Here is a 25,039-nt window from a genome sequence, read left to right as displayed (position 1 = left end):
AGTAATCAGTAAAACATACAACACAGACCCTGATTGGTCAGTATATATGCAATGGCAGATCAGAATCATTGATGTTTACAGCTGAACTCGACTTATAAGCAAGTACACATGGCAAATATGACTGACAGTGTATAAGCAAAATGCTAATCTGAAGCTTCCAGTTTGGTTTGCATCAAATTTGTAGCTTCATACATTATTTAAAAAATCACCTATTTTGTCTAACAGGCTATAATATCCAACTGTATGCCTATTCTGACACTTAGAAACTTACAGCGGTTCTTTTGAAGCAGTGCCAATAATACAGTGTGGTTCTACAACAATGTTGAAACACTGCTAATACTGCAGTGTAGTTTTACAAGAATCCTGCAGTACTGCTAACACTGCAGTGTGGTTCTACAGGAATCCTGGAGTACTGCTAATACTGCAGTGTGGCTCTAATAGTTCTCTTGGAGCAATGCTAGCACTGCAATGTGATACTACAACAATCTTGGAGCAATGCTAACACTGCAATGTGGTTTTACAAGAATCCTGGAGTACTGCTAATACTGTAGTGTAGTTTTACAAGAATCCTGGGGTACTGCTAACACTGCAGTGTGGTTTTACAAGAATTCTGGAGTACTGCTAATACTGGAGTGTAGTTTTACAAGAATCCTGGAGTACTGCTAATACTGTAGTGTAGTTTTACAAGAATCCTGGGGTACTTCTAACACTGTTGTGTGGTTTTACAAGAATCGTGGGGTACTGCTAATACTGCAGTGTAGTTTTACAAGAATCCTGGAGTACTGCTAACACTGCAGTGTAGTTTTACAAGAATCCTGAGGTACTGCTAACACTGCAGTGTGGTTTTACAAGAATGGAGACTCAAGTATATTGAGGAAATCCACCAAACATTATAAAGGAACCTCAACAGTAGAAAATGAACATTCATGTGATAAAAGTGAGAAAACAGTTTAGAATAAAATCAGGAGATAAGCAAATTTTGGTCCAGAGTTTTGACTTGAAGAGGGATGATTTTCAATCAGAATGGTGAATTTTTCATTGCGGTACATGTTGTCAACTTTCTTATCCATGTGGGGACCCAAAGCTTGGGTCGCTATGAGAGTAGTTTTCATCCATTTGAATTAGAACTTTTGTGCAATTCCCAAGCCTGGGAACACTATTTTGACTAGATCTGAAAAATGGTCCACTACCATAAGATAGAAGATTATGTTTGGCTGAAAAGTTGGCAAACAGCGTTTCAGTACATGTCTTTATTAAGAATTACTGCAGATTCTGCAAACACAGATTTCAGTGATGGTGTTTTCTGTTGACACATTTAAAATGCTTTAATATGCATCATGATGCCTAACGTCAATTTTAACACCACAGCAGATTTTAAAAATCAGCTTTATTGGAAAGCAAATTCATGTCCTTTAAATCTGATCACCATTTTCATCAATCATTAAATTTGAAATAATATTCTGGTGGCTTTATTTTGGTGTTTTCGAATTAAGAAATAATGCACACTTGGACACACCAAAAACTTTAAACACTGAAACCAAACTGATCTTGTTTATGTTGACAGAACTCTTTAATAATCCAACCATAATCAATTAATCTTTAATCCTTTCAGAATTACGTCTATCACACACAGCATAATCCATGTGGACAAATTTCAAACACTAAAACCAAATGACCCTGCTGACCAAATCAAAGGGATGTTAATTGTTTTATGCTGCTTGAAGTCAGACATGGATCTGTATTGCCTGACTTAAGTTAGTTCAGTCACATGACCACAAGCAGTATTACCCTATATATACTACAGCACAAGTAAGGCATGAAGGGAAAAAAAGGGCATGATGAGAGACTTCCATCATCTTGGGAGGTAAACTCTTGCATCCAGGAAGTTCACATGTAAGAATAAATCTGATAACTACAATATTTTAACATCAAAGCACAAACAGTGTAGTGGCAGTAAATTTTGAGCACATACTGTCAATAAACAGATAAGGCGCTGCTGTACTACTCAAATTGTATTACCTGTATTCAAGGACTCCATCATCCATCACATTGATGAAATGAGATCTCCCCATTGTAATCTTGTCTGGGATCAAAGGCTGTGGAAAAAAAATACAAAAAAATTCAACAAGTTGTTTTGAAAGATACTTAACAGTATCTGCAACATACCATACATACTAGCTAATAAGGTGAGTCCAACTGCAAATAACACAGACCCAGATCTGTCATCATGTAACATACTGGTAGATATGATTCTGTATAGTTTGTTAAGAGTAATCAGTAGAACAAACAGCATATACCCTGATCTGCATGTGCATTATACTACAGCAGATAAGGATCTTTGTTGTATTCAGCTTGACTTGACTTATAAGCGAGTATATATGGTAAGCATATACTGGTGATTTTTTTCTATTTCTAGATATGTTTTTGTATTGAAAACCAAAATTCCACTTCAATTTTTTTTATACAAACCTTCAACTTGAGTATTTTTCAATATAATGACTGTTATAAGAGATCATATTGCTATTCAAAATAATTATATTCTACAAAATGGACTATAGTATACAAATATAAACCATAGCTTCTGGCATAAAACCAGCTGCCAGTTCAGAGTAAATGTTAATTGCTGTAATTGTCTCAGTATGTGGTGATTCCAAGAATGCTTTATAGCAAAATTGAAATGTGGCTAGAAGACATGGATGATGGGAATCTTATCTGAATATTCTTCTTGGATTATAAAAAGACCTCTGACTTGGTAAATCATCCAGTACTCCCATATTATGGCCAAAGCATATGAGTTTTTCCTCAAAGCTGAAATATTAGTCTTAATTACCACAAGGTGACATGCTAGGGCCACTAAAATTATTTCTCATATTTATAAATGATTTACCTTTGTGTAAAACCCATGTTCAGTCACATCAGATGATGCAACTCACATGCTACAGATCATACTAATGATCTAGTGTATATAAAATTAACCAACAACCTCAATTAGGTAAAAGTGATGGTGTCAAAATTTTAAATATTATATTGATGGGTTCTAAACAGAAATTAACCAAATATAAATATTTAAATCTGAAGCTTTTTGTAAATGAAAATGCAGAATGAGAGAATATGTTGGGTGTATTTATTGGTAACAACATGGAATGGAACACACTCTGATTATTTGTACAAATCTATAATTGCCAAAATATAGCACTCCCTCACTATCAAGTTCTTCATTATAACATGGTTCATGATATAATGGATGGTCATGGTTTCCATTTAATTATTCAGCAGCAGAATAATGTTGTATGTACCTCATTATAAGGCATTATACTGTGTGGCTTCCAAGAACAGTATTATAATGAGGTAGTGATGATCAATGCATTAAGAAATACTGACCTCTTGACACCAAAGTACTTACTTTCAATGCATACATTTTACCTACCATAAACTGCCATGCAACAATTTGAGGAAGCTGTTTTAATTCACAAGTACACAGAGTTTTATGATGTGACATGCCCTTTTTCTAAATTTTGACACTTACACTGGATAAATTAATGAAAGAATAAACAAGTACTAAAGAACAAGTAAAAAGTATAAGATTGTTTTGGAGGAGATCACATATGAATTCTAATATCAGATAATCATGGCATCTGAAATTTCAAATACATTTATTTTTTTCATACACGAAAAATATTTCTTTCTTTTTAAAAGTACGAAAAATAATGCATAAACGGTCGATTCAGAGATTGGGCATGGCTTCCTCAATATTTCAAATTGCAATGTTTTTCCTTACTGGCAACAAAATATACTGTATAGCAACTACTTAGCAACAACATTGTTGGCTGTTTAAACTTGTAAATACAGTCTTTGGTTTGGAGTGTGAAATTCAAAAGCAACATGAAAAGAAGCTGCAAACAAGGGTATAAAATACACTGGAATCTAACCATTGTTACATAAACAAATCCTTTGTTCATCTTGACACACCATCTTAAGAGTGCATTGTTATATCATCATCCGGTTATGCTGACATCTAGCCTGAGTAATATATGATGTGATGCACTCAAACAGTCATGTTACGGGTTAACAATCGATAAATCTCTGAAGGCAGAAACAGGAATGGCTACAATCAACCAAATAATGGCTAATTATTTTCTTCTTAAATGTACCCAGTAAAAATAGTTTTGTTGAAATTTCAAAGAAAACCGATTACCCCGGAAGCACCAATTGTTCTGTATAATTATTAATCTAATGAAAAAAATTCAGTCTCAATCAATGTTCTACAATTAATCTAATATTGCTGCTGCAGTAACAAATGGGCATTAGTTTGGTCCTCCAAAGTTTACTTGAATAACATCTGCACTCTTCATCAAAGCAAGCCAACTACAATCTTCTATGTGGTTGGGGGATGTATCTTCCTCTACCTCTTACCTAGTCTCCTAAGGTATTATAAAATTGGGTAATATATTTGAAGAAGAAACCAATCTTTTTGATTAAAATATGTTTCTTCAATAATATTTACCCAATCATACAACACATATACCTTTCCAGCTTTCCTGCAGTTATATCCATAAAGAGAACATGCCTTTTGCTCTCTGCAGTAATAACTGATCATATCACAGGATTCGGCACCAATTCTGGTATCAAGGGGAGATCGCTTTTTCTAACGACCACATGGTACTTTATGACTCTCTCTGATTAGTCCATTTATACAGGTCCTCCATGGCTTTCTCTGTTACATATATACAGGGTACTGCATAACTGTCTCTGATTTGTACATCATACAAAGTACTCGATGGCTGTGTCTGATTTGTGTATGTATATATATATATATATATATATATATATATATATATATATATATATATATATATATATATATATATATATATATATATATATATATATATATATATGGTACATCATGACTATCTCTGATTTGTACATTATACAATATACTTGACGGCTATCTCTGATTTGTACATATATACAGGGTACGTCATGACTGTCTCTGATTTGTATATTATACAATGTACTTGATGGCTGTGTCTGATTTGTATATATATATATATATATATATATATATATATATATATATATATATATATATATATATATATATATATATATATATATATATATATATATATATATATATATATGTATATATACATATATGTATATATATATATATAGGGTACTTCATGACTGTCTCTAATTTGTACATTATACAATCTACTTGATGACTTTCTCTGATTCGTACATATATACAGGGTACTTCATAGCTGTCTCTAATTTGTACATATATACAGAATACTTTACGACTATCTCTGTTACATATATACAGAGTATTTTATTACCATCTCTGATTGTATATATATATATATATATATATATATATATATATATATATATATATATATATATATATATATACACACACACACACACACAGTACTTCATGACTGTCTCTGATTGGTTCATATATATATATAGGGTACTTCATGAATGTTACTTATATCCTCTAGTTTAACCTGAAAATGCATGCACCTTTATTTAGTTTATTAGAGGTTTTCAAGGGATAATAACAATTAGGTAACTGTTTTATGTCTTTAAATAAAAAAGTTACATTTGCAGTCCCCCTCCCTTCTTGAGGCCCCTATTAAAAGAGATCACCCCCTAATTATGATGGTCTACAGTTTGTCAATGTTAATCTGATGTTTTTTTGTCATATCAAGGTTTCATTACCTGGCAATTACAGTGAAACATATCTACAAAGCACATTCCAGAGACCCCAAAATTGAGTTCTTTACGGACAAGTATCTTTCATACAAAGGTTAAAATTATCAAAAAATTATGTAAAGAGACTTAAAATTTTTGTCCTTCATGAATAGGCATCCTCCATATAAAGGTGTCTGCTAAGGCAGGGCAAACTGTATCACCAATTTCTGACTATTACTGACGCCCAAGCAGATGATAACTGAAATGCTGACCTACCGGCTGATAGTAGGGAGTTCTATAGTTCAATATCTGAACCTTGTCTTTAGCATGCCCAATACCAACAAAAAAACTAAGTCGCCACTGTCCATCAGGCTGGTAATCAAAATCTGGAACATCTTCAACCTAGAGAAGGAAATAAGTAAATCAGACTGTTAAATCATACCAATTTTTCACAACTTTTGTAAATGTGGCTTATCTATTGCATACAATTTGGTGAACTTGTGATCAGCTAAATGTATACTATACTGCAATGTAGTCATTAATTTGAACAACAGTTTTACTTATCAGTAAGTCAGTTTAATTGCTTCAGTTGTATAACTGTATGCACTTGAAAACAAAATGATTTACAATAATATTGTAATGAGGTAACATTTTTAAAGTCCTAAGGGTCTTGTGTGTTTTTAAGCAATGCTAATATATATCTAATATAACTGCCTTTCTGATATGTTACAAAACACAAATCAAATATAACTGCCTTTCTGATATATGGCAAAGCACATTTCAAATATGACTGCCTATCTGATATTTGGCAAAGCACATTTCTAATATAACTGCCTTTCTGATATATGGCAAAGTACATTTAAAATATAACTCACATTCTGATATATGGCAAAGCACATTTCAAATATAACACATTCTGATATATGGCAAAGCACATTTCAAATATAACACATTCTGATATATGGCAAAACACATTTCAAATGTAACTGATTTTTCTGGTATGTAGCAAAGCAGATTTCAAATATAACACATTCTGATATATGGCAAAGCACATTTCAAATATAACTGCCTTTCTGATATATGTCAAAGAACATTTCAAACATAACTCACATTCTGATATGTGGCAAAGCACATTTCAAATATAAATGCCTTTTTCTAATATGTGGCAAAGAACATTTCAAATATAACTCACATTCTCATATGTGGCAAAGCACATTTCAAATATAAATGCCTTTTTCTGATATGTGGCAAAGAACATTTTAGAATCAGGATACTTCTGCATATCATTTTATTTTTAAAATGGAAATCTGATCAAACTTCACAGTTATTTTCTTTCTTGAAAACAAACTAACTTCGTGGTATCCAAGGGTATAGAAAAAATAGGAAAAGAATTTATCAACCATGTCATTTTAGGATTTGTGTTTCTACAATATGACTACATTATAATGCTCAGCTTTTTTATTATAATCTGAAGCTGAAAAAAATCTGTCCTAAATTGTAATCAGCTGTAGATGGCTTGGTGAATAAAGTAATGTCAATTATCACAATGCTACAAAGTAGATGGCTTGATGTATAAAACACTGTCAATTGTCACAATGCTACAAAGTACATGGCTTGATGCGTAAAGTAATGTCAATTGTCACAATGCTGCAAAGTAGATGGCTTGATGTATAAAACATTGTCAATTGTCACAATGCTGCAAAGTAGATGGCTTGATGTATAAAACACTGTCAATTATCACAATGCTACAAAGTAGATGACTTGATGTATAAAGTAATGTCAATTGTTAGAATGCTACAAAGTAGATGCACCAAGGTCCTGGGAGGGAAGGCAAAGATTCCCAACCCCTCCCAACTGATTGACAAAGTATCCAAGGCCAAAGCCTCTGGGACTGGAACTGAAGAGAATAAGATGAAAAATTTCTGATTCCACATTGTACCAAAAACATTGATCATTGGATGCCCTTAACATACACAAATCTGATGAAAGACTTTTTAATGGAGAGACCATTCCATTTAAATGATTTGACCCTTTTTTGATAGAGTGTTAGCCAGCAAACTGAGTCTGCTGGGAATGTGTCTGATTTGTATGTTGATATGGAACTGGTCGCACCAACATAAAAACTGCCAATTCAGAAAATGGGTATGGTGATTTGAAGAAAAGTTAGGACAATAGAAGTTTGACATAATTGGCACCATTTTGCCTGAGAGGTGATCCCTCCAGAACTGAAACACATTGACGACAGTCTTTGTTTCAAGAAGGTGCAGAGGCAGATGATCTGGCTCCCACGTGCCACTTACAGCAATGGGTGGGTACCCAAACCATATTTACTGGTATCAATACATGCTGTCATTTCTGCTTGGGACTTCTCCACTGGAATTCCTGTTATGAGCCAACCTGGACTGCACCACTGACATTGGAATGATCATACTTCGTAACCTCATGATCAAAGGGAATTGAAAAAGAGACACCATTGGGCCAGCAAGGTCATCCATAAGTGATGCATAAAAAGATGGCCAAGCAGGATCAACTCTAACACCACAGTGAATTGTCCAAGAAGTTGCAAGAACTCTTGTGGAAATCCAAGTCCTGTTGAAAATGCTTTCGATGAGTTCAACAATCCAGACTATGCGAATACAAGGGAGCCATACCAGACTGAGACTGGTGAGAAACGCCCAGATGGACAAAACACTGGGATGGATGAGATCAAACTTTTCCCAATTCATGAGAAAACAAAGATGATTCAAAAGTGATTCAAGATCATTTCTGCCTTTGTGAAGAATAAAACTTACCATATATTGCTGGAGTATGTCATCCAATTACTCCACCATCACTGTAGATGAAATCAGTGGAAGAGGGTCACAAAGGAATCTATGATTTTGGTAAAAACCCAGTGGCTGATGTTTGGACTTAAGGATAGAGCTTGAAATTGATAAACCATATTGCAGTAAGCAAAACAGAGACATTTCCATCATACAGTGTGGATAGGGACATGAAATTATGTTTTGGTATGATAGCATACTAATCCTTTCTGATGGTGAGACATTCTGATCTAAACATGTCCAGCTTGAATTTTGGTCGAGAGATGTATTGGTTAAGGCAACCCAGGCCAATGATCAGCCTCAACTTGCTACTTGTCTTCTGGATAAACATGGAATAAAGCCCAGGAGACTGTAGTTCTTGAACAACAATCTCCACTGCCAGTTTGTTGATCAACGTCTGTAACTCCTCTACTGTAGAAGCATCCTTCTCGCAATCTGATGATATTTTTGTGAAAATGAGAGAGGAAAGACAAGGGAGTCAGTTAAATGAAATCTGAAACCCCTCTGAAATTACCTGGATACTTCCTATTCATTCAGAGGAAATAGAGTGAGTATTAGAATCGCCGGAGTCGGGCACCATCCAGTAGGCTGTCTATGGGTGGTAGGGTTGGCAGGTCAACATTAAAAGTAAGGGAATTTGAAGGCAGAGAAACCTGGCTTCTTGATTTCCTTATAATATTGCCTCCTAAACTGGTTAGATTGTTGCCTCTTGGCATAAGGCTACAATCTGAACTGAATGTGTGATGAAAAAAATCCCTTGTCCCTGACTTGCCTGTCATACCATAGCTGTGGCACATACAGATTTGCCTTAAAAGACTGCACGGGTTGGGTGGTGAATTGGAGGGACAATTCCTCAAATTCCTTCTTATGAACATCTTCAATTTTTCTGCCAATGAGTAATGGCAATTATGGCAATTTGTACTGCCTGGGTAAGATATGGCTTGTGTTATATCTCTAGGTCTTAAATTATGCAATGATAGAAGAGAAACCAATAAGTTTAGTAAAATCAACAAATAATTTATTTCAATATAATACAAAGTTTTTCTCTTGCTAATTCAGTATTGTGAATTAAATCCCAAACAATCCTAAATGTCCTATCACAAGTCAAAAACTATAGAATGTTCTGAATGAATTCCAAAAGTCTTGAATGCATTAATATGTCACAATGATATAATGCAGAATGTCTTTCAATGTGTCCTTAATAATTCAAAAGTAGTGTTTTAGTGCAAAAAGTCAATGAACACTTTGTAATTCCAACTAATAATTAAATAAATAATTCCCCTCAAATTATATCTGAATAAAACTACAAGTGATTACATGCACTGATCTTACATTCTCTACAAAACCTCTTTATATATAAACTGTCACCTGACCTAAAATGCAACAGAATGCCCTGGAATTCCCAAGATGTGGGTCATTTCTTGTGGAAAATTCCATTAAAATGTCAACAAATTCACTTCCAGAATATTCTAAGCTCATAAACAAGGTTAGGCCTTCAACTCAAATTTTAGTAAAAAACTTGTTTGCAAATAACCAGTATCTTAAAGTACAATCCAAATTATGGACAAAAGTTAAGTACACAATGTAGATATACAAAACACGTGAGCAACACGAAGTGTAAACATGCATCACATCATATGAGGTCAAGATTTACAAAGGACGGAATGGTGAGCTGCCCTGTTAATGACCTGGGCAATACAGGCCATCACCTTCCAGCTGTGCCTTATTTTCTCACACATCAGAAAATGACATATGAGGCCTAGTCTAACACTGAAGATATGTCAACAACAATTATTCCAACTGGCTTTTAAGTAGTATGGAACACATTCTTGTTCACTTCATAAAACAGCATGGAAGACGTGAACTGCCACTAAATTTTTATCCAGTGCCAGAAGGTCAATATGGAAAGTATCAGAGTGGATTTTGTACCAGCATGAAGTGAACATCACTGATAGTTGCCTTTCAGAACAGAAAGCTCTGGCATTTCCTCAATCTGATACCAGCATGATGTGAACATCACTGAGAGCATAGAAAGCTCTGGCATTTCCTCAATCTGATACCAGCATGATGTGAACATCACTGGGAGAATAGAAAGCTCTGGCATTTCCTCAATCTGATACCAGCATGATGTGAACATCACTGAGAGCATAGAAAGCTCTGGCATTTCCTCAATCTGATACCAGCATGATGTGAACATCACTGGGAGAATAGAAAGCTCTGGCATTTCCTCAATCTGATACCAGCATGATGTGAACATCACTGAGAGCATAGAAAGCTCTGGCATTTCCTCAATCTGATACCAGCATGATGTAAACATCACTGAGAGCATAGAAAGCTCTGGCATTTCCTCAATCTGATACCAGCATGATGTGAACATCACTGAGAGCATAGAAAGCTCTGGCATTTCCTCAATCTGATACCAGCATGATGTAAACATCACTGAGAGCATAGAAAGCTCTGGCATTTCCTCAATCTGATACCAGCATGATGTAAACATCACTGAGAGCATAGAAAGCTCTGGCATTTCCTCAATCTGATACCAGCATGATGTAAACATCACTGAGAGCATAGAAAGCTCTGGCATTTCCTCAATCTGATACCAGCATGATGTGAACATCACTGGGAGAATAGAAAGCTCTAGTATTTCCTCAATCTGATACCAGCATGATGTAAACATCACTGAGAGCATAGAAAGCTCTGGCATTTCCTCAATCTGATACCAGCATGATGTAAACATCACTGAGAGCATAGAAAGCTCTGGCATTTCCTCAATCTGATACCAGCATGATGTAAACATCACTGAGAGCATAGAAAGCTCTGGCATTTCCTCAATCTGATACCAGCATGATGTGAACATCACTGAGAGAATAGAAAGCTCTGGCATTTCCTCAATCTGATACCAGCATGATGTAAACATCACTGAGAGAATAGAAAGCTCTGGCATTTCCTCAATCTGATACCAGCATGATGTAAACATCACTGGGAGAATAGAAAGCTCTGGCATTTCCTCAATCTGATACCAGCATGATGTAAACATCACTGAGAGAATAGAAAGCTCTGGCATTTCCTCAATCTGATACCAGCATGATGTAAACATCACTGAGAGCATAGAAAGCTCTGGCATTTCCTCAATCTGATACCAGCATGATGTGAACATCACTGAGAGCATAGAAAGCTCTGGCATTTCCTCAATCTGATACCAGCATGATGTAAACATCACTGAGAGCATAGAAAGCTCTGGCATTTCCTCAATCTGATACCAGCATGATGTAAACATCACTGAGAGCATAGAAAGCTCTGGCATTTCCTCAATCTGATACCAGCATGATGTAAACATCACTGAGAGCATAGAAAGCTCTGGCATTTCCTCAATCTGATACCAGCATGATGTGAACATCACTGGGAGAATAGAAAGCTCTAGTATTTCCTCAATCTGATACCAGCATGATGTAAACATCACTGAGAGCATAGAAAGCTCTGGCATTTCCTCAATCTGATACCAGCATGATGTAAACATCACTGAGAGCATAGAAAGCTCTGGCATTTCCTCAATCTGATACCAGCATGATGTAAACATCACTGAGAGCATAGAAAGCTCTGGCATTTCCTCAATCTGATACCAGCATGATGTGAACATCACTGAGAGAATAGAAAGCTCTGGCATTTCCTCAATCTGATACCAGCATGATGTAAACATCACTGAGAGAATAGAAAGCTCTGGCATTTCCTCAATCTGATACCAGCATGATGTAAACATCACTGGGAGAATAGAAAGCTCTGGCATTTCCTCAATCTGATACCAGCATGATGTAAACATCACTGAGAGAATAGAAAGCTCTGGCATTTCCTCAATCTGATACCAGCATGATGTGAACATCACTGAGAGCATAGAAAGCTCTGGCATTTCCTCAATCTGATACCAGCATGATGTGAACATCACTGAGAGAATAGAAAGCTCTGGCATTTCCTCAATCTGATACCAGCATGATGTAAACATCACTGAGAGCATAGAAAGCTCTGGCATTTCCTCAATCTGATACCAGCATGATGTAAACATCACTGGGAGAATAGAAAGCTCTGGCATTTCCTCAATCTGATACCAGCATGATGTGAACATCACTGGGAGAATAGAAAGCTCTGGCATTTCCTCAATCTGATACCAGCATGATGTAAACATCACTGAGAGAATAGAAAGCTCTGGCATTTCCTCAATCTGATACCAGCATGATGTGAACATCACTGAGAGCATAGAAAGCTCTGGCATTTCCTCAATCTGATACCAGCATGATGTAAACATCACTGAGAGCATAGAAAGCTCTAGTATTTGCTCAATCTTATTTTTTAAATGTTTATTAATCTCCCTCAAGTTTTGCTGGCTTGCATACCCAGATAAACCATACATAGTGGTATAACTCTATATTTACAGTAACTCCAAATTTGAAAGAATGTCAATATATGGTAAATCGAGTCTGCCAGAAGAATGTGTTGTGCTGGAATAGCCACCTGGTTCACCTGGACTATGGCTGGTAATAACTACTGGCTATGCAGAAAATGTCAATACCAGCCATACTGATGGCATTGCTGGATGGATGGTTTATCATTAAAATCTCAGTCATAAAAAAGCTACGTTGCAGAAGGTGTGGCGAGATGGCTGGATCTGTTACTAAGATTCCAAAGCTGTAGAGAAATGGAACCAGAATCATGATTAGATGGATTGATGTACCAATATGATCCATGAACTGAAGTAGCTGGGCTGGCTAGAAGGCAAGGACTACTATGGACAGCACGATCATAGTGATTGATGGATCCAACAGATCTAGACAAAACATGCATATGATATTACAGGCCCAAAGGCCACGCTCACACATGTAGAGGAACTTGTGCCCACTGGGCTACCTAAAATTGGGGGGACACTTCCCCAATGTGTCAGAAAAAATTGTAGAAGCAAGAGAGGAAAACCATGGCAAATTTTGGTCTGAATTCAATAATTGCATTATCATCTCATGAACCATGTGATCCATTGGTAATTCAAAGGTGGTAGATTGCAAAAGCCTCAACATTTTGTTCCCAAACTTCCTCTGAGGTATTGGTAGCTGATCATTGTAGATGTCACACTTTAGGTGGGATGGAGGACCCCAGCAATGTCCCCCACAAGGCTATACCTTCTAATACAATACCTTCATTATGTATTTTAGTGAGTCTCTAATGCAATACCTTCATCATGTATTCTAGTGAGTCTCTAATGCAAAACCTTTATCATGTATTATAGTGAGTCTCTAATGCAATACCTTCATTATGTATTCTAGCGAGTCTCTAATGCAATATCTTCATTATATATTATAGTGAGTTTCTAATGCAATACCTTTATCATGTATTCTAGTGAGTCTCTAATGCAATACCTTTATCATGTATTCTAGCGAGTCTCTAATGCAATACCTTCATTATGTATTCTAGTGAGTCTCTAATGCAATGTTTATTATGTATTCTAGTGAGTCTCTAATGCAATACCTTTATTATATACTCTAGTGAGTCCCTAATGCAATACCTTTATTATATATTCTAGTAAGTCTCTAATGCAACACCTTCATCATGTATTCTAGTGAGTGTCTAATGCAATACTTTCATCATGTATTCTAGTGAGTACCTAAAGCAATACCTTTCTTATGTATTCTAGTGAGTCTCTAATGCAATACCTTTATTATGTATTCTGGTGAGTCTTTAATGCAATACCTTTATTATATATTCTGGTGAGTCTCTAATGAAATACCTTTATTATATATTTTAGAGAGTCCCTAATGCAATACCTTTATTATGTATTCTAGTTAGAAATGTCCAAATACTAATGGGGAAAAAAACCCACATTTATCACACTAATGACTCACCAGCTTTCCATTCTGAAAGAACTGTACATGCAGCTTTTGCTGATCATAGACCACATTTCGTGCAGAATGTGGCTCAATGCCAAGGACTTTAATGGTGAATTCATCTCCAACTTTCAAATCGTTTATCTTTGAATCCTCATCATTTCCAGATCCTGATTTTCCTCTGTTAGTGATTCTGGAATGATTAAAGGTAAATAATAACAAGAATAATAATCATGACTTGAGTGCTCATGAAACATGTTTCCATGCTCTCTCCTGATTGGTTCCACCTACCCACTAATCTATCACATAGTTGGTGAAATTGCTGGTGATAAAAGTCAGAAGTCAGTTTCTCTGTATGTCTGTCTATCTCTCTCTCTCTCCATAGACCAACAGATTCTGTCATAAAAAGAGAGAAATATATAGAGTGAAATAATATAACATTTACATTATTTTCTGTACTTTCTGGTTCCTATAGAATTTGCATTTGTTTCCTGATCATAAAATTTCTTGGAAGTATGAAAGACATTTATCCCCAAAAATCTAAATCATATGATTTTGTGACTTCATCAAAAAATGGAATTGGCAATAATTATATACTGGTAACCGTATTACAAATTTCTCCAGTGTTCTTCCCTTTGGAGTACCTATTGTTTTAGATCTGCCAAATGTTAAAGTAGAGAATCATTTAAATTTAGCATAAACAATTTGTATATTTTAAAGCATTTTTTTGCCAGTTGCTTGAAGAATGTAAGTTTAAGTGTGTTATACCTTTCTCTTTCTGTGAAGTACAAAAAAAACACACATTCCAATTTCTGAAGCTTTATGCATTTTTTCATCACAGAGAATAATAAAAATACTCAGAATCTTGTTCTCTTTGTACTACTTTCTAAAATAATGGAACAGTAATTAATCTAGACTCATTGTACATTTGAGTCCTGGTTTTTCTTTTACCATTGTTTAATAGGATGCAGAAATGAGTTTGCAATGAAGTTTATTTTTATTGTTGATTATTGCAAAATGACACAAATATCTGTACAATAATATATTATTACAAGACTATTTTGTTGTCTGCAAAGACCCAATTACAAAGCCAATGACCACACTCAATGAAAGCTACAATATGAGGGCCTCAACTGTACAATGGGACCTATATAAGATAAGCTTTGGTCACATGTCTATAAGCTCTCTGGTAAACTGTAAGAGAAATGATTTGAGCTCAAAAATGTTACCCTTCTAACTTTATTGCTCTGAGTAAAAGCTTATTGTACACTGACGCCAACCACATTATATAGTCACCAAAGTTTTAAAAAATCCATCCAACTAGTCTACAAGAAGGGATCACAAACTAGATTCCCAAACTGCCCAGATTATGACAAATTTTTTAAGAAATTCTCTATAAATTGGCAAGATGAGAAAATTACAACTTCACTGCAGATCTATACTACCAAAGTTTTTGGAAAATACACAATCTAGCCTACAAAATTTCATTAGAATCCTCCAAGTACTGTTGGAAAATCAAGGATTAACTGAATTCTCATTTTACCTCTTTACTTCAATTCTGGGGCACAGAAAGTCCGAGTGGCATCTCACCTCTGTCTGCATGGGTTTGAGTCTCGGGTTTAGCCAATGTGGGTATATAAGAAAGCTTGCCAGTAGCTTCTCGTGGGTCAGTGTTTTTTTCCGGGGTCTTCCCAGGTTCTTCCTCTACCATTTATACTGGCCACCATGTATAGCCTATCTTGTACTGAAAAATGACATTAAACCCTACAACAACAACAACCTGAAAAATTTTCATGAAATTTCTCCAATAATGGGCTGTAGGAAGAAAAGAAAACCTTGTTCAATACCTAAACCAACCACACTAGCTTAAGAGTGATTAAAATTAATGAAGCAGTCTGGGCAAAGAAAGGATGACAAATTTTGTCACAGATGGAGAGATGGAAAGATGGAAGAAATGATGGACAGATTGGCACGCTGGAGCAATATCAATAACTCTGCTCTTCCCTGAGGTGCAATTATAATAAAATCCTGCAGCCATTTAGGAGAAAGAATGACAAGCTTAACTCTCAAAATTCCCATTTTTACAATTTTCCCAAAAATTTATCCAAAAATGGTCCAGAACAAAAAAGTAAAATCTCACTGCACATCTGTCAACCACAAACCTAGCCTACAAATTATAAATCCTCAATGCAATATGGGAGGAAAAACACTGACAAACTGAAATGTCAAAATACCCTTTTTGATAATATTTCAAGAATTTGTTTTTAAAAATTGGCCCAAGTAATATCTTATTGTACACATACCATATACCTAGTATACAAAACTTTCAATACAAACTGTAGAGTGCATGATAAGTTTTGATGAAATTAATTCATATAATACACCATTTCAAAAGAAATGTCCCAAAATATGGGCCAGAGAAGAAAGTATAACAAAGTTACACGACCATATATATATCCTACAAAGTTCTAATACATTACTCAAACTGGTGTAGAAATAGAAATACTCAAACTGGTATAGAAGAGAAATGATGACAAACTAGAAATACTTCTCAAGATCACAAGGTTACAAAAAATTATAATTATGCCTAACTTAACATCTAAAACTTTTGTTGATAGTCACTTCAACTGAGAACCAAGACCATGTAACAATGTAATGTGTACAATGCATAATCAAGACCATATAACAATGTGATGTGCATAATGCATAACCTTGACCATATAACAATGTGATGTGTATAATGCATAACCAAGACCATGCAACAATGTGATGTGTATAATGCATAACCAAGACCATGCAACAATGTACCAAGACCATGCAACAATGTGATGTGTATAATGCATAACCAAGACCATATAACAATGTGATGTGTATAATGCATAACCAAGACCATGTAACAATGTACCAAGACCATATAACAATGTGATGTGTATAATGCATAACCAAGACCATATAACAATGTGATGTGCATAATGCATAACCTTGACCATATAACAATGTGATGTGTATAATGCATAACCTTGACCATATAACAATGTGATGTGTATAATGCATAACTAAGACCATGTAACAATGTACCAAGACCATATAACAATGTGATGTGTACAATGCATAACCTTGACCATATAACAGTGTGATGTGTATAATGCATACCTAAGACAATATAACAATGTGATGTGTATAATGCATAACCAAGACCATATAACAATGTGATGTGTATAATGCATAACCAAGACCATATAACAATGTGATGTGTATAATGCATAACCTTGACCATATAACAATGTGATGTGTATAATGCATAACTAAGACCATGTAACAATGTACCAAGACCATATAACAATGTGATGTGCATAATGCATAACCTTGACCATATAACAATGTGATGTGTATAATGCATAACCAAGACCATGTAACAATGTGATGTGTATAATGCATAACCAAGACCATATAACACATATCATCAACAGACTAGAAACTGTATCTGTCCTTTTATTGAACATATCATTGATATAGTTGGGCATAGAACCAGTTGAAACTTTATACATAAATTTAGCCTTTCTAACAAATATTCTTTTACTGATAGTCAAATCTTCAAATCCTTCATACATTCATGGATATTATCAACTCAGTTTATTATCCTGATTGCTCATTTTTCAAATCTTTCCACTTTCAATAAATTTGTTTTCAGAAACATTACCCCATATGATGTTGCAGTAGTCCAGATATGGCTAAATATACCTTTTGTAAAACATTATACTACGGTTTAAGGTAAAAAATTTGTGAAATTTTCAAAGCAACCATATATTTTTATCCATCTTTCTGAGAACATTACTGACATGCTCTGACCATGACATATTATCAACTTAAAAGTTTTTCATTTCCATGTCATTAAAACAGATGTGGAGAATGTATTGTTTAATTCTGTAAGGTCTCTGCTGAGTGGTTATCAGCAGCACTTTGGTTTTATCTATATTAATGACCATTCCATTATGTTTACACCATTTAAAGAGTTTTACAAGAGCATTATCAACATGTCTTTTGAAAGTAGATTTAGATGAGCTAATAACCAGCTTTGGATAAAGAATTCTCTTCAAGGTGCCCACTAAAAGATCTGGCACAGTGAGAACAGCTCATTTACATCCAGTAGCACCTGAACTAGCCACAGCAACAAAATACAAGTATTAAGTTCAAGCCAAATACATATTTTGAATACAATTTACCCAAATGTAGGTTTCTTCTGCAAAACTATCTTCAATTTTTCTAATAATTATTTCCAGCCATTAATGTACCTTCATTCTTTTAAATGTGGTATTTAGTATTTTAAAAAAGTTACAAAAACAGATTTACTTTGGTTCCAATGTTTATATCAATTTTGAGGCAAAAGGCAATACAACTGAGACAATGGGAGCTAATGCAAACTGCAACATACACACACACACACACACACACACACACACACACATACATACATGTATGACTAAATTCCATTTGTCTGCTTCAAGTGGTTTCTAAACAATGAAACATTCATCAAGACTTTTTATTTTTCATCTGTCTGTCTGACGTGTTTTTGTTTAATCATGTTAAGAACGTTTTTGTCAAAAACTTTCTAAGATCAGAAAGTTTAAAAATTGTGTAACAAAAATGCTAAAATGGTCTGAAAATCTTATCAGTTGAATACATAATATGTCCAAATAATTTCATTTGTGTAACTATTTTTGGCCAAAACATTCTAAGAAGGTTTTTGTCAAAAAAGTCTAAAATGTTTAATGATCATCATAAAGTGACAAATGTCATAATTCCAAATCAGGTAGTTTTGTGCTATTGCAGACAGACACAGGGACATGTGGACGTATGACAGCAGAAAAATATGTCTTTTCTGCTGATGCAGTGGGGGCCAAGAAATTGGTTTTAAAGTCCTTACTTTTTCTTCAGCAGCTTGAGTAGAAGTGAATTGCTAGTACCAGGTTTGAACACCTCTGGCCCAATTCCAACTGTGATTAATGACTGTGGATTCTCTGTATCGAAGCTTAAAATTCGTACAGTGAACGTGTTGCACTCAGTGCTGACACATGGCCGGAGAAGTACATAACCAGGATCACTTGAAGAATTGTAATTGGAAACATAGCTGAAACAAGAAAAACATATATAGGTAAATAGTTTTACACCAGAGTCTTGAGCAAGGAAAATCATCTTCTATTGAACTAATTTACCTCAACTTATTTCTAGGTAACACTTCAAAATATCCAACTGTATTTTACTCAAAGACAAGGTGACATGAAAGAGTAAAATTATTGTGTTTCTATGTTTGTGGATATTGTCAAATAAACATTCAGGATTAGTTGTGCCCATTACTTCCTTTGTAGCTCAGGTTAAGGAAATAATTCTGTTTGTTTAATTAGCTGCATAAATTTGTTCATGACTTACCTGGAAGGCTGTTAAAGGCATTCCTTGTTTGACAGAAAGTGGAAAGAAAATAGATCAGAACTTTAAATATGAATTTAATAAAATGGGTTATTTTGCACTCTGGAGCTAAACGTCCTTTTCAAAAATCAATTTGATGGGTATAATGTCAACATTGTAAAACAGACTGATAATGTCAGACTGAGTCTTAATCATCAAGATGATAATCTTGTCTATCTCCAAACAGCTTTGTAACCAAGAATAACCAAGAAGGATATCTCTTAACTTGTATCAGTTCTAATTTGGAAAATTTCCATGGTAGCCAATGGTATAAAACAATACTGGCTACACAACTTTAAAGAAGTGTGTAATGACTGTGAAGATATTTCTAATTCATAATTTTCTTGGAAATTTGTATTTTCTGTCCCAGAAATATGGCAAGTGTTGCAATTGCTAGTGAAATGATAATTTAGAGAAAATCATTTTGTGGAAAACCATGTGGACTGATGAATGAATCACTATGACTGGAAGTGCAGCAGTTTTCATTTGCAACTGCATCATTATGTTTGATTCATCTGGGGCAGATTGGGGGTGTTTGACAAAGACTGAAAAAAGCAATTTTGACATAACACATTTATGGTACTTGCCAACTTTGTGGTATGTATTTAAAGAGTTTGTATTTTTGAAGCCAAGTAATGTATATAGTCTCAGTGTATGGAACAGTGTTTTCTGTTAGTTTCTAGCATAAATATTTTCTCACACTTGAGTTTATGTGATATGTTAAGAAGTCAACATGGGCAAGTTTGTTTTCGATGTCTTTTTTTTCTCATTAAGGTACTCAGTTTTCTTACCCCAACAGGTGCCCTTAAAAATCAATTAGTCTTTTGACCCAGGTGTATCAACAGTGTTACATAGATAGTGTATGGTCACATCATAAAAATCAATGGATTGTTTGTTCTTATGACATTTGTAAATACAAAGATACCTATCTGAAATGTGGGGTTAGTCTACATTCTTGGGTTTATATTCCTTGTGTTTTTATGTCTTCCTCTGTCTTTTCCTCTGTCTCTCATTAAAACTAGAAACCAATTTTTCCTAGTAATATATATTTCTTAGAGAAAACGTACCAGTACCCAATCATAATACCTTAGGAGAATAACTACTACCTGGCAAATCTTTCCATCCCAATACACTTTTAGCTATAAGGGAGCTAAAAGTTGTCTGCTGACCTATGTGGCAGTTGGGCAGTGATCTCCCCTTATGTATAGAAAAGTGTAAGAATACATCAGTTACTACTGGAGTGGAAGGCATACTCTCTATGGATGTAACTGCAGGGAGGTTTGGAGGGTGAATGTGTACTATGATTGGGTAAGTATTCTTGAAGAAACATTTTACAAGGAACAATTGGTTCCTTCTTCATGAGATGAGTGAAGACCCATGGGCTGATGTTGAGTGCCCTGAATTTGTATATCATGTTGTTGAAGGCAAACCATAGGAACTTCCTATGCACCTAGTGAATAGGGATATGAAGGTAAGCATCTTTTAAGTCCACACTGATGGCAAAGTCTCCCTCTTGGACAGCATTCAGAATGTGCCATGGTGTTTCCATTGCAAACCAATTTTTATGCATGAATGAAGTGATCGCAGGCACTGAGGTTGATGACCTGACACAGAGTGCCATTTGCCTTTGGGACCAAGAAAAGTTAGGAATAAAACCCAGGAGAAAGCGTGTTTCAAACGGGTTCTACACATTTTTCTGGAGAAGACTGTTTATTTCCTGCTGCAAAGTGGTGGCTTTGAATGGTTCTGACAGGACATTTGTAAATGTTGGGACTCTGTACATTTGAGGCAGAGTCCCTTGGAAATCACTGGATCATCATGGCAAATCTTGCCCATTCAGCAGGGAAGAATTGAAGCCTTCCTCTGACCAGGAAAGGGCATATTGGAGATCACATCATTTACTGAGGGGAGGAGGCTGTCGAGAGGAGAAATACTAGGATAAACGATAGGACCTTCTCTGTGTTCTATTTGCTTTGGTTTGCAAGGGCTGTGGCTTTCACTGGTGGAGTTTTGGTAGGATGGTTTTCCAGAGGTTTGTATTCTGTGTGTGGTTCTTGGATCCCATTCATGATTCCCTGTAGTATCCCTGACTCGATGCTGTGGCTGCTGGGGAGGGAAATTGGTCTCCTTTGTGGCTTGTTTATGGACTTCTTCAATCTGGCTGTTAAACAGAAGGATAGAAGATAAAGGCTGTGGCTGCAGTTTGGCTTTATGGTGGTCCTTCAAAAAAGTGGAGGTAGAGAACATCAAGTCGCATTTTGCCAAATGCAGATTGGTAGCTGCAGTGACAGTATTGGCCATAGTGTGTTGGGCAGCCCTATTTAAAACATGGGCCATACTTGAGACCCACTCCCATGCATGCCCTGTAGTATTAAGTGTGGGAGGGGATAGGCTATGTTCCACCTGTTTGAACATAGACATTGAGACGAAGTCGAACAGAGAGCCCATGGATATGATAATGCATACAAACTGATGAGTGTCGTTTAAGACCATCTGGTCCATACATATGGAGCATGGTTTGGTCATTCCCAAAGTGGCAATATCATGGTCAACTGCTGGGGTTTCCAAATGAAAGGCTTTGTATGGCAAAGGTAGAACTGCTGACATTAGTTAGATGGAAGCACTCCTTGAGAAGAAAAGTCTGTTGATGCTGGAATCCTGCAATTGATGGTGAGGACAGTTCAAAATGTATGTAACCCTGTGGAGGTAACTTAGTAAGTTAGGTTCCTCTTTCCTTGTCATAAGATCAACAGATGCTGAAACTCTGGTCCAGTTAGTTGCTGGTGGGGGAGGAGGAGGAGGGCAGAATTCTGGGGGTAACAGATGCAAAACTTCCTCGATTGAGGCCAGAATGCTGAATCTTCACATGGCATTGTATAGTCAAGAATCAATGACATTCCTTGTAAGCAAGCATCATCATCCTTGGCAGCATGACTTCCCTGCTGCCTGGGACTTAGCAGGTGAAGAGTGACGAGGTCTGCAACTCAAGAAGCTCATATTACACCCAAAATTTGAAACAGTGACCTCAACATGGTCACTGAGAATTGAGTCTCTTCTGGTGGCAGAATTCTGAGAGATTTGCAAAGTGATGTCTGTTGAAGTATGAGGAACTAACCTTGGCATCATGCCAAAAGAGTGGCCTGAGGTTGTATGTGGTTTGGGCTAATCCCTGTACATGTCGGCATACGTCTGGTTTTATGTATTGGGGTTCAGGCTGTTTGTGATTGCGCCCTTAATATTGGTTGATTTGGCCCCTCATAATCCTTAGGGTAAGGCTAAGGCCGGTTAAAACAGAAATAGGCCATCTGCGAGGGGTGTTGTCCGAATTGTATTGTTGAGATGGATTATGGGATGTTTGATCCATCTGGTTGCTGACTGAGACTGAAAGGATGGCTATTTGTTTAGCTCTTTCCCTCACTGTTCCAAAATAGGAACAGAGTCGAAGTCTGAGGAGACATGGCTGATAGGAGTCACTAATAGCACTGAGTCTGGTGGCAGTGACTAGGGTGCTGGAATCCAATCATTTTGATTTCTGGTGCTTCATGGCTTAAGGGGGAAGAGTCTACCTATCTCCCTTGCCCACCAGAAAAATTCTTGTACCGAGAAAAGGTCAGTGTGCAAACTGATGATGTTGTTATCTTTTGCTGTACATTTTTGTGCTTTGCCCATAGTTCTAACCTGTAAGTATAAAGGAGCTGAGCATATAAACATGTGGGCAATGCACCTGTTGAACTGTACTGAATGTCCGTGCAGAACTAGAACTAAATGTTGGCCCAGAAAATAATAACAGGCAGTCTAATAACCATTGGAATGTATAGTGAATATATTGAAAATAAATATACAGCTATATGCATTGACCTGCCTTGCTTGGATACTGATAAGGCACAGAGCTAACCAAATGAGGGTTACCAGTAAAAATGGCGATAGCAGACAAAGTGAAGGCCAATACTACCAGTTGGAACGGTCAACTATTACATGGAAAGGTAGAATCTTTGAAGCATGATATCTGGACATTAAGAATGCTGTAGTAAATAAATTATGGAATCATGGTGTCAGGGCACTAATTATTTGATTTTAAAACAACTCCACCAGGCAAGGCACCAAATAACAAGTGGGTTGTTTCCCTTGGAAAGTAGTTCCCTGTTCCCTGTGTGTGGAAACCATGACTGAGACAACTGGGTTGAGGCAACCAGACTGAGATAAGAAAAGTAAGCTTAGTAAAACATGCTTCATTTCTCTGTCACATGATGATAAATATGTGTCTTTGTTAGATTCTAGCTTAAAAGATACAGGTAATCCTACAGCTAATATTAATGTTCAAAATCAATGCACCTAAATTCAATAAGATCTGACAAGTACAATGTTTGCCAATGTAGAATTATGAATGGTAAACTGCCAAATCAACAAGAAAAAACTGAATATCCAGTGACAAGAAAGGCTCAGTGACTAATAATCAAGTAATTGAAGAATAATTAACTTTCCACAGTGCATTCACAACTTGTTTATGTGACAATAAGTGTCTCCAGACAATTCCCACATGATGTTATTGGCAGCCATATTGTCAGTATGCTGACAAATTTACTATTAATTTGACCTAGTATCACAAACTCAAGAAAATAGTACAAAACATTTATAAATTAAAAAAAAGAACATAATTCCTGTAAATATCTATATTTGCAATTTATCTGAAGATTTTGCCTATGTATTCCTTGCTGACAGACGAATATTTTTAAAACCTTTTAGCAAGAAAAATTGGTAGAAAACTGTCTGTTAGTGACCTTATTAGAAAGGTTCTGTAAGAATTTAAATAAATTAAAATATAGTTCATAAAATTATTGTAAAACAGTTGTCACAAGTCATGTGTTTAATTTAGAGATACCTGATCAAACCATTGTGACATGAATTTAAATCTGAACAAACCGAAGAGCAATACTACCAAAATGCATGCTTATGACAAGCTAGCAGCAAGCTTACAAAAAGCTAGCTGAGGTTGCACAAGCTAGTAAGGGTGCTCACACAAGCTTGCGCAAGTTTGACAAAGGAATTTTTTAAAGCCTGCAAGCTTGCAAAATCTAAAGTTCAAGCTTACACAAGCTTGCAAAGGGAATTTTTCCAAGACTGCAAACTTGCAAAATCTAAACTACTTGATGTAAGCTTGCATAAATCAGTCTTGAAAGTTGGCAGTTC

At 35.7% G+C, this 25,039-nt stretch overlaps 1 protein-coding gene across 1 annotated transcript in view; it reads right to left on the bottom strand.

Annotated features, from left to right (window-relative positions):
- LOC149797030 (uncharacterized) overlaps nucleotides 1–25,039 on the bottom strand; it is a 316,734-nt gene that overhangs the window by 223,167 nt on the left and 68,528 nt on the right. The window contains exons 14-20 of the mRNA XM_089960698.1: nucleotides 19,314–19,517; nucleotides 14,408–14,582; nucleotides 10,485–12,939; nucleotides 8,726–8,960; nucleotides 7,549–7,600; nucleotides 5,946–6,105; nucleotides 2,020–2,155 (exon numbers count right to left, since the gene is read on the bottom strand). Coding sequence (XP_089816824.1) covers nucleotides 2,020–2,155; nucleotides 5,946–6,105; nucleotides 7,549–7,600; nucleotides 8,726–8,960; nucleotides 10,485–12,939; nucleotides 14,408–14,582; nucleotides 19,314–19,517 — 3,417 coding nt within the window. The remainder of the gene's footprint in view (nucleotides 1–2,019; nucleotides 2,156–5,945; nucleotides 6,106–7,548; nucleotides 7,601–8,725; nucleotides 8,961–10,484; nucleotides 12,940–14,407; nucleotides 14,583–19,313; nucleotides 19,518–25,039) is intronic.

The sequence above is a fragment of the Sinohyriopsis cumingii genome, chromosome 6 (assembly GCF_028554795.1).
Source record: "Sinohyriopsis cumingii isolate HCF-2022 chromosome 6, ASM2855479v2, whole genome shotgun sequence".
Taxonomy (NCBI): Eukaryota; Metazoa; Mollusca; class Bivalvia; order Unionida; family Unionidae; genus Sinohyriopsis; species Sinohyriopsis cumingii.
The sequence above is the reverse complement of the archived record's forward strand: the minus strand, read 5'-3'. Positions and strand labels throughout refer to the sequence as shown.